Genomic DNA, 11,956 nt, shown 5'->3' with positions numbered 1-11,956 from the left:
GGGAGGAGTTAGATCACTAATTTTACAAAGGAAGTCTTCAAGAGGTAAGGGGAGCTAGATTACTTTCTTCAGATATATTATGTGTAGGTGTATGGATTGAATTATGCATGGTTTGGTTGTTTGGAAACTGTGTTGTGCTGTTTGGAATTGACTTGGGTGAGTTTGGATGGTTGTAATTGATCAATGGGAAGTGATTTATGTATGAAACCTTGTATGTTTTGGGTTGGAAGGAAATTCGGGATTTTGGGATCCGTTAAGTCATTTTGAGAGGAAGTGAGGTAGTGATTCTGGGCATCTGGGGTCTAGAGTGTAACTGGACTATTGGAACAGTTTTAACTACTGGAGTGTGACTTGTTTGAGTCACTAAATTGATCAAAATATGTGCAAAGTAGTAGAATTGGATTTGGGTACATAAGAGGTGGAAATTGGTGTTTTAGGGTTGAATTTGAGTATGAATCACTTTAGAATGGAATTAGGAATGTTTATAATCATTTAGGTAAGTCCAATCAAGTATAAAACAAGAATTAAGGGTGCTAGAAGTTGATAAAAATGGTTGGAAATGGTAAGGGGAAGTTCTGGTTTCATTCTGCAGAATTCTGCAGAACGATAAAAACTGACCGTTCGTCCATGTCTGATTTGGACGATCGGTCATGTGCTGACTGAACTGACCGTTCGGTCTGATGTTGCTCTAGCGTTAAGTCACTTAACGTTCGTCCTATAGAGCGCTCGTTCATTGGTTATGAAACGATCGGTAATGCCATGTGCTGAGTGGCGTTCGACCAAATATTGGTTTGGTTTACGTTCGTTCTTGGTAGTAGAGTTCAGTCATAATCATGCTTTGGCTTAGGCATTTAGCGTTCGTCCTTGTCGGGAGAGCGTTCGGTTTTAGACGATGATATTAATAGCGTCCGGACATTGGTTTAAATAACGATCGCTCAAGTTGTGGTTTAGTAGCAATCGCTCAGGTGTTGGTTAGTAGCGTTCGTTCATTCTCTGGTTTAGTAGTGTTCGGTCAATTGATGGTTTAATAAGCGTTCGTCCTTAAATTGGTATTCTCAGAGAGTGATCGATAGCGTTCGGTTTTAATGAGGTATTCTCATGTTGAACTGGTAAGCTTTCGGATTTAATTTAGAACCTTAGGTTTGGATCTTAATCGTTCATTATTTATGTATAAGTGATTGCGTGCGTTCGGTATTAATTTGGATTCTTAAACTTGGATCATAAGCGTTCGTTCTTGGATATTAGTGAGTGTGAGCGTTCGTTCTTAACTTAGTATCCTCAGGTAGCATTGTTGAGCGTTCGGTCTTAATTTGACAGTCTTAAGTTTAGATCTTGAGCGTTCGGCAGTATTATGTGATCAGTGATTTTAAGCGTTCGGTATTGATGATGTTTGATCTTTGAGCGCTCGTACAAACAATGTGCAATGTAATATGGTGTTCGATGGTTTAGCGTTCGGTCTAAGTACTCGATTATAGCATTCGGCCGAATGATGTTCAAGGTGCTCGGTTATAGCGTTCGGCTGAATAGTGTTTGATCAATTGGGACGTTCGGTTGTAGCGTTCGCCCGAACGGTGGGTGCTCGGTTTTAGCGTTCGGCCTATTGAATCTCATAGCGTCCGTCCATTTAGCATAGTGGCGTTCGGCATTTGTGTATGGTGAATAGTGTTCGGCCAAATAGTGTTTGGTCAAATAGTGCTCGACCAATAGTGATGGGTTCTAAGTTCCTTTGCTCTTGGGTTGAATTATGTGTACTAATGTTTGGAATATTGTCTGTGACGTGATTTATGTGAAAATATGTGAATGTATGAGACATGTTGGATTTGCTGTAATAATATGATGGTATCTGATTATTCATAATTGGGGTTAAGGTTGAAGGTAACAATATTATTTATGGACGTAATTCCATGATCCTCAAGGAGAGGATACATGGTGGTGATTTGGGGTGTACAAAATGATTTCATGGTAGCTCAGTCTTGGGGGTTTTCCTGACGCTCCAATGGTCTTTCATTCTCAATTAGAGAGGATTGATCCATGTGGTGAGGAGTAGCAGGAGGTCCTAGTCTTGGAGGCTTCCAGGATGCTCCAAGGCGCGGAACGGACTAACCTCGTGAGGGTGGTAGGGTGAAACCCATTGGCAATGGCTTTGCAAAGCAGTAGAGGCCACCACGAGTGCATAACCCGCCATAGCTCGGTAATCATTCTAGTCCGGACGAGTCGGTCTATAAGCAACAAGTCGGGATATAAAGTAACAAGTCTTGTGATGTTAGTTTACCATGTTTGGATGACTTTTGCATGTCGTGTGAGTGGGTGAAATTGTGGTTTAATGATTATGCTCTACTTGTTCTTTTATACGAATCTAAGTATGATAACATGAATTAATTGTGCTATATGTATAACATGCTTTTTATATCTAGCTCACCCTTGCATTGTTTTTGTTATGTGCTGTTCGGGTATGTTTCTTTGGCGATGATCATCCACTTGGATGGGAGCAGATGTTGTCGCGGAGTTTTCCTTGGAACAAGAATTGGAGGTTGCTGAGGTTGCGGAGTAGTCTTCTTAGGAATTTTCGGATTGAACACTTGTAGTGTTTAATCTTTTCAACTGTTCAAGTTTAAATTTTCTATTTCTTTTATTTCTAGATGACTGTAATTTCATATTTAATTACCGTCATACTCCGACTGTTCTCTATATTTGGATGTTAACGTCTTTATTATATAATATTGGTTATTATATAATCGGAATGTTACAGAAATTGACTCTGGAAACATCGTTTTATCTCTAGAAATTGCTTGTGAAATTTATTATCGAATAAATTTATTATTTTAATATAAACTTCATAAATTTTAAAAATAATTAATAAATATAAGTAGTTGATAAATAAGTTAATTCATTGATTACACTTTTATGTGTAAGCAATCTCATTTGATAATATTAAGATAAATTGACTCATAAATTAAGATATGATTTTTATTCTATCTTTCTATTAAGTTATATTGCATTACATAACAAAAGTTATGGATAAATAAAAATTAAATATTATATATATATAAGTAATAAAATAAAATATTAATAAAAGTGTGGATCTTTTAAAAATTTAATACTAAAATAAAAGTTATAAAAATTAGAAAGAATTAAATAAAAAGTATGGTCTAATAGTTGTAGAAGATTTGATGATTGTTAAAATGAGCCTAGGAGCATGGTTTTGTAGCATAAACATTTCTTTATGTTTAGCTTTTGCGTTATATATGTATCTGGCTTCCTTCTCATCCATGTACATTGTGGATTTTGGTGCAATGAAAATGATGGTGGAGAGTTCCAATCACAATTCTATTCAAACTCAACTTTCTTTGGTAGAAAGCAATAGATAGGTAGAAAAAGAAAATAGAATAAAATTAAAATGAGGAAATAGATTTGATTTAACACAAGTACATCACGTATCGTATGAGTATTTTTTTAATTAAACTAAACAATATTAGCAGTTTAAACTTATAAATATATGAAATAAAATTTAAATCATGCAAAGGATAGCATGTGGGGGTGCCAATAGAAAGAACCGATGGTCGAATCATGGGCCCTCGTTTCTGAATAGTTGGCCCAATAACCAAAGGCCTAATATGTTCAAATTTCAAACTTTAGTTTACTATCCGCGTCTTCTTTCCCAACGAACAAATTTACAAGTTTCAGTCCATTCGTATTCATTCTCATTTTCTTATTGTTCGAACCAGAAAATGCCGAAGCGTAGAACGAAGAAATCTGCAAAAGCACGCGAATCAATACCAGACTCTCAAATTCGGAAGCAACCACCTCAATTCATGGACCTCGAAATCCAAGGTTCACATTCACATTTCAATTTTAGTTTCCTTTTTTTGGATGTGTTTTGAGTTTAATTGAACTTCTGTGCAGAGATGGAGAGAGAAATTGGAACGATTAGGGCGCGTCGCGACGCGGATATCAAGCACTGGCTCACGGAACTGCGACTGTTGCGCTCGCGTTTCAGCAGCGAGGAGCTTCGGAAACCTGTGTTGCAGGTTTTTGAAGAAACCCTGCCTAATCTCTCTCTCGTGATCGACGAACGCAACAAGAATATAGAAGTGAAATGGAGAGAGAACGAGGGTTGTAACGATGGAATGGATGCCCGCGCTTCTTTGTTCCAAGGATTCATTGCATCCATCTCTCGTTTTCCAGGCTTTGACTATTCTGCCAGTGCAGGTACTTTCGAATTTCGAAAATGTTTAAAACTTTCGCATTAGTTCTGCAATTGAGAAAATTAGAAAATTAGAGTCTTCTTCTGCGCTTCCTTAATTTAGTGGACTATGGGTTTGTTTCAATAAATTTATCCATATATATTTGTAGAAGAGAAAAATGAATTAAAGTTTCGTAAGCTTAAATTATCTTAGGCTCACTAATATACAGAAGCTATGAGAGGGCTTTTATATATATTAGTTGAGGATTGTTGAGTCTCAATGCTATTGTCATTTATATCTTTGTTGTGCATTGTTGAGATTCAATGTTGTTAATATCGGAAATCGTATTCTTCTTCCTTTCTACGAGTCTTCTTCATCTTTTGTTTCATTGTTATCACTAAAATTAATTTATATATATAGACTAATTTTAGATTATGAAGAAATTCATTTTTTTTTTCTCAATCTTTATTGTTACAAGTACTAATGAAGAAACTTATTCAAACACAACGTTTCAAGCTCTTTGGAATAAAAATGTGTTTCATCCTATCCATGCCTATACATAGTTGCAAAACCTGACATATTTTTATAATTGACAATTGACAATAGTTACTTCTTTGGTGGCAGGGAGAATGAGCTTTATTGGTGCTGATAACCTTCAATTCAAGGACAATGTATGTTTGTTCTCTTTTCACTTTATTTATTAGCTATTGTCATACACCTTTCGTAGGGTGCCTTGAATGCAGTGCGATTCTGAAAATATTACTCAGAAGATGAATGTCGTGTTATTAATTCAAAAACATAAATCCTGACATAAAAGGAACATCTTCTCAATGTTTTCCTTGTTAGCATAGTCTTATTACTCTTCATTTGTAGTAGAGTATGTGTGAATAAACAGGGTTTAACTCTAAAATGGGTGCAATAGCGTTACTCGTGTTCATCCATCTTATGCATAAAGTGATTCGAAGAATTCTTCAATTTAAATGGATATTTTTTGGTCCTGTTTTGATCTAAATTTCTATTATTTATACAGGCTTTGGAGGAGTCATCTGACACTCACACTATAGCAGTACAGGAAGGTCTTCAGACTCCCGGGGTTCGTATCATCTTTCTTGCTACTTTATTATGTATTTATTTGTTTGTTTTATTATGAACTCTGGTTTGTTTGGCTAAGAAATAAGCATATCCATGTTCTCCTAAGTTTTAACAGCTGAATGAACTGGATCTAGATTAGTTTGAGTTAGTTTTTCTATGCATTGACATGGTCAACAACTCTTGAGTGTTGGATGAAGATTGGAATAATTAGAACATTTATTTGAGGTCTGAATTGTCTGATTTTCATCCAACTGTTATAGTAATTTTGTGATGTTTAGAAAAGCCAACTGCACCAAATTAGTTCTGAATTTAATTTGGCTCTGTAAGCATTTTGCAGGTGACAAGTCAAAGGTTTTCTATTGGGATGACACCCGGAACACTTAGAGTGCCCAAACCTGGCGAGATGCTTTTCTCTGTTCATCAATCACCTCTAGGTGTTTTCAAGGAAAATAATATGGAAGCCATACATGGTAAGACAAATGATTGAATTGAAAGTTGAAACTGTTTTTCTGTATCATTTTCATGTATCTATTGTTTTCCATATTGTATGAAAACTGATGGTAAAGTGTTAAACCCTTTTTTTTTTCTGGTATATAGTTAGTGCCTTGAAATTCCATAGTACCCAACTTGTTGCCCCCTTGTTAAGTATGCATTATATTTTTCTAACAAATCCTTGCCTGATATCTATTCTGATGTGCAGAGTCAGAAGAGGGTTGAATGCTTTCTAATAAATCTGTTGTCCTCCAAGAACAAGCTCTGGAGGTTTTTACGTGTCTCATCAATGTAAATTATGGCCTGTTATTTATTTTTCAGTCAGCATTGCCTACTTCCAGTTTTGCCAACCACGACCAATTTAGAAGCTGGGTCTATCAGATTTTATTATTGTTCTGTTTTATTTTGTGTTATTTCAAGTTTCTGCAGATAGTGGCTAACTACTTTATAGGGGCAGTTCCAATCAATTAGGCTCTGTTCGTTTGGAGAGATGATTTGGGGGAGATGATTTGAATGGATTTGAGGATAATTTTTTAGCTGTTTTTTTGAGTGGATTTGTGGGTAATTTAGAGTGGATTTAGAAGTAAAGTTTGTGAGAATTAATGTAGGATTTGATTGATGTGATAGATTTTAAAAATTAGTTTAATTGGTAGAAATTAAAGATTACCAAAATGTCCCTAAGTATAAAAGTAATATAAAATATTATATTTAATTGTAAAAATGTTAATAAAGAAAAAAAATTATGAATAATTTATAAAATTAATGTTTAAAAATTATAAAAATTAAATAATTAACTTATTTTTAATAAATTAGAAAATATAATATACTTAATTTTATTAAAATATACATTTTTTAAATTATAATATTAAAATAATTATAAAAAAAATTAAAAAATATATATTGCGTAACCGGTTACACGTTCGCGTAACCGGTTACGCGTTTGTGTAACAGGTTACGCGTTCACGTAATCGGTTACGCGTTTGCAAAAGACTAAGGGCACACATGACATTTCATCCCAAATCAGTGCAAATCTTCTCACATCCGCGGGTGACAAAAAATGGATGAATCTCGCAAATTAGTCTTCGCTTTTCCTCGTCCTCTCCCTCAAACGAACACGACGAAGACTACATTTACTCGCTCTGTAATTTGCATGAATAGTAAATTCTGTTGATGGTAGGGATTTAGTAAGTTTTTCTTTCGGTTGTAAAACAGGTCTATATAGCTGTTTCAGTGTTGATTGAATCAAATGTACATTCAGTTGTCTTTCACGCTTCAGTTTTCTCCTATTTAAGAGTATGATACCCTTGCGTCAGACTTCCTTTTCTTTTTTATATTTTACAATAAAATAATATAATTATTACATTTAAATAAAAAAAATTGGATATATATTTAATTATTATAGTTTTATATACTGAATAGATGTAATACTAAAATAAAAATTTAATATTTTAATGAAAGAATTAAATAATTATATTATTATTATTATAATATATTAAAATATTTTATATGGAGATTTTTGGATATTAAAATGTTCAATATGAGTGTACATGATTGGTAGCAGATTAAGTTTTTTTTTTTTTTCAGAAAAAATCAAAACTTTTTAATTCTCATGTTTTGAATGATAACTTTAATTTTTTTTAAAAAAAAAATATAAAGAAAATCCGTTAAAATTTGAGTAAAGTTATTTAACATTTTTGGAAATCCATTCCCGTGCATGATTATGGGTTTATAAAATTATTTTAGGTAATGTTTAAAAATGAATAATTGAAATCAATATTGATTGTGATTAAAAATTAAATGCTTTTGAAATGTAATAGTTAATATGTTGAGTATAATAATCAGTATAATTATTATAATAAAAAATGTAATTATTATAATAAATCTGAAGTTTAAATTCAGTATGTAAATGCATGAATTTAAACGTGATGATATTAAGATGCTACAATTTTTTCAATTACATTATATTATGTTTAGAAAATATATATTTTAGAAAATAATGTATTATTTGATAAATTTGTAGTTGTGAACGTTGTATTGGAGAAGATCGATTATATATAATCATAGTAACACCTTTGAACTTATTTTAATATCTCTAATAAGCCAATAAATTTGTAGTTGTGAATATTGTATTGGAGAAGACCGATTATATAGAATCATAGTAACTGACAGCTTAAAATTTATTTTAATATCTAATAAGACGTATGTAGGACACATTATTTTTTTATTTAACATTTAATATTTTTAAATATATAATTTTATTTGTGAATAGTAAGATATATAATAATAATAATAATGAAATTAGTGTATGATTAATAATATACACAATTATTTGGCATGGAAATAGATAATTAAATTAAATGGTTATTGATTATTATTATTACTATTATTTATAATTATGTATATATTATTGATATTTAATTCATTATTATTAATGTTTTCTTGGACTTTGAGGATGATGAAAAATTATGTTAATAGATTAAATTGTAAGAAGACCAAATTATTCTTGGAGTAAAAAATATAATTATTACTAGTTAACATTATCAATTAATTTATCATGGGCGAGCCCACAGTTTTGCAACTGATGAACAGAAACCTGTCAGAACCAAAGTTAGTGTCAGTTTTACCTCTGTCCCACCTTATCTAATCACACCAATGCCACTTTCAAATTTAACTTTTGCATTCAAGTCCCTGCACTTTGCACATTTCCTCTTCTACGCTATTCATCAATAAAAATTACATTTGTATATTTAAAAGATTTTTTAGATACAAAGGAACCTTAATTTATATAAAATGGTTAGTCTGAAAAAATGGAAATAATTAGGCATATATTTAAATATGTTTCTTCACAAATATTTATAGAGGAAAAATATAATTTTCTTTTGACTTATTTCTTTATAATTATGTTAAAATTAATATATATATATATATATATATATATATATATATATATATATATTAGAATATTTATCATCCTTATATTGTGTTAGGGTTATTTTATTTATCATGATTATATTATATCTAAGATTACTCTATTTATCATAATTTTACAATTATTTTATTTATAATGTATTTTGTATTAAACTTTCTTATATATAAAATGATAGAGATCTTTTAAGTCTTCAAAAAATATTTTACAGTATGGATTTCAAATATATAAGTTTAAAATAAAATTTAAATCAATTATATGTAAAAGATTGTATAAGTTAATTTTATTTCTTTTTATCCTAAAATGTTTTATAGGAAAAGTCGTATAACCTTGTAATGATCTTACATTTTTTTTTATTTTTATACTTTCACATCTAAAAGAATATTTTCTACAATAATACATATTTTCATATAACTATTTCACACTTCTTTTAACATTTTAATTTTTTTAATTTTTTTAGTTAAATAAATGTTAATTATGTTCCTAAAGTTACTAAAACATCAACTAGATATTATTAAAATAATATTTCTAGATATTATTAAAATAATATTTCTAAACATTATTAAAATATAATATTTAAGAATAGAATTGCATACTTTAATATCCACTGATGACATGTTTGGAAGAATTTTTTGACAATAGGTTTTTCATTAACTAAACTTAGTATAAATTTAAATTAACTTAGGTAAAAGATAAAAAAATCTTTTACCTAACTTGTCTATCTTGTTTAAAAGTTGTGAAACCCTAAATATTTAACACACTAAATCCCACACTCTGATCACCATTAAAAGCACCTTGACACGTCAAAACCCTCTCTCACCCACTCTGCATGCGTTTGCCAAGTGTCACGGCTGGAACGTTCTAATAACGGTAGTGGAAGACAAGTGGCATGATGAGAACGGACGTTCGTCCTGTGTGGGAAGGGAAATCACCCTCTGCATGCGTTGACGCCATCTGTCACGTCAGAAGCTTCTAAAAGCTGTAGTGGAAACCAGGTGGCAGTACGTGAATGCATGGCCGTTTGACGTGGGAGAGAAATGATTTCTCTGAAAAACACTTTCCATCAATTCTGCATTCACCTTCTTCCTCATGAAACCCTTGCTCTTCTTTTCTCCAACTTCTCTCTAAAACTCCTTCATCTTCTCTCTAAGATAACTTACCATCATCTTCTCCGATCCCGTTTCAGATACCGTGGAAGCATTTCCCTGCACCGTGAGCATCGTTCTGAACCGAACAGAACGGAGATCTGAACTGGTAAGTTCTCGTCTCTTCTCATTCGTCCATTTAGTTCATGCGAACCAAAATTCTGGTTGCATGCGTGGGTTATAGGTCTGAACTGTTTATGATTTTTGGTGTGTTAGATTAAGTGAAAGTTGTGGAGTGATTCTTTGGGTAGAAAGCTGTGAGAGAACGAGCGAAACCCTTGCATTTGGGAGTTCACTGCTAGACCAAGTAAGGGAAGCTTTAGTAATTTAATTTAATACTTGTTTGATGTGTATGAAAGCAATGAAGTGTACTGGATGTCTGAAATGCATGAAATATTTGATGTCTAGTTATACATGAACGAGCATGGTTGCACTAGATGTATGTGATGAATATTGTTTGAACTGTATGCTGAGAATGAAATGTATGATTTGGAATATGATTAAGTTTCTGTATGGTTTGGGAGGATAATATGAATTTTGTAATGTATGAGATTTATGGTGGAGAGAGATTTTAAGTTATGAATCGTATGAAAAACTGTAAAGTTATTGTAAAATGAAAAATCTGGAAAATATAATAGTCCTTACTTTGATAATGCACGCTCGTCATCGAACGGTCTTCTACCGTTCGGTTTTCCCCTGAAAATGACTTAGAATAGGAGTTCTTTCATTTGGAAAGGATTCTGCTTAAGAACGAGCGTCCTCTTGTGAAAGGCTAGGTTTGAGCGTTCGGCTCAGCCTAGTGGTATCCAACGAGCGTAATTAATTGAAGTTATATTAGTAACGCTCGGTTCTATAATCCGGCGTTCGTTATAGGTAGCGCTTAGTCTTATACTAAGCGTTCGTCCAAATGAGCTCTCGGTCTTATATCGAGCGTTCGTTCTAATTAGTGCTCGGTCATCTACCTAGCGTTCGTCCTAAGTAGTGTTCGGTTTTATACTGAACGCTCGTCCTTATATTTGATTTCCGAACGAACGTAAATAGCGTTCGTCCAAAAATATTAGTTGACGTTCGGTCATTGACTGGCGGTGTTGTATCTTGAATTAAATCACGCTCGGTTTATTTATCTAAAGAAATTGTAGTATCTCTATCCATTGGATTCGACCCCGAGTCATTGTATTTCAATTATTCTAAGTATTATTCAGAACTTCTAGAGTCAATTCCCTTTAACTGAGTTAAGAATTCGTAACGTCCGTCAGAGGACTGGGGTTCGTTTCTTTTGTTCAGAAACGAGGATTTCTCTGTACTTGGATAACGTTCGTCCTTATTTTGAAAAGGGATGAACATTCGTCATTTTATGAAAGTGGAACAAAGAATAAAAATGTGAATAAGAGGAAAGACTAAGATGTGCGAACGGTATTTTGGGTGAAATATTGAAAGTGGATTTTGAACGAGCGTTCCAAGGAGGAACGTCTCTCTGTTTTGAATATGATGAGTTGTATAGTATGACCATGGTAAAATTACTGATGGCTGTTCATCCTGATATTCCGTGAGTGCTCGTCCTCACTTAGAGGGGAGTAGGTCATGTGTGGGAATGGCAGGAGGCCCTAGCCCTATTGAGTACTTTGAGGCTGATAGGGTTAACCTCGGTTGGCAGCTGATGAGTGTTCCAGTTACTACACCAACCGAGTGAACGAACGCCTGTAGTTACATGGATTCATACAGTCCGGACGGTCGTCAATTATGAGAGTTGGATAATTCATTCTATTCTGATTCATTGAAGTATGTCTTGTGTGTTGATTTCTTATGTTAAATTGTATGTGAGCTGTACGAATTAAATTACCTAAGCTTACCCTTGTAATTCCTTGTGTTGTCTACTGGTTATGTACGTCCGTCTTGTCAATGCAATGATCATCCGTTGTGGATGTGAGCAGATGGAGAGGCGCCACTTGAAGATATGCTGGAAGAAGAAAATTTGGAGGACTCCAATCTGGTGGAAGTGGAGGTTAAAGCCGAGCCTTAGTGCGCTCGTTAGGTTTTAGTCTTTGGTTTATCTGTATAGTTTTTGGGGACGTTCGGTTATTTATTTTGTAAAACCGTTCGTCCTGAATCTTGTATAT

The 11,956-nt window shown here is 33.0% G+C and overlaps 1 protein-coding gene across 1 annotated transcript; it reads left to right on the top strand.

Moving 5' to 3' along the window:
* Positions 1-3,658: 3,658 nt before the first annotated feature.
* On the top strand, positions 3,659-6,317 carry LOC108331183 (uncharacterized). Its single transcript, XM_017565826.2, has 6 exons — positions 3,659-3,831; positions 3,904-4,209; positions 4,809-4,855; positions 5,215-5,277; positions 5,614-5,746; positions 5,977-6,317. Exons 1-6 carry the CDS (start codon positions 3,729-3,731, stop codon positions 5,991-5,993), a joined length of 669 nt encoding a protein of 222 aa, XP_017421315.1. The 5' UTR covers positions 3,659-3,728; the 3' UTR covers positions 5,994-6,317.
* Positions 6,318-11,956: the final 5,639 nt, after the last annotated feature.

The sequence above is a fragment of the Vigna angularis genome, chromosome 4 (assembly GCF_016808095.1).
Source record: "Vigna angularis cultivar LongXiaoDou No.4 chromosome 4, ASM1680809v1, whole genome shotgun sequence".
In the NCBI taxonomy this organism is placed as follows: Eukaryota; Viridiplantae; Streptophyta; class Magnoliopsida; order Fabales; family Fabaceae; genus Vigna; species Vigna angularis.
Note: the sequence above shows the minus strand (reverse complement) of the source record. Positions and strands in the feature narration are given on the sequence as shown.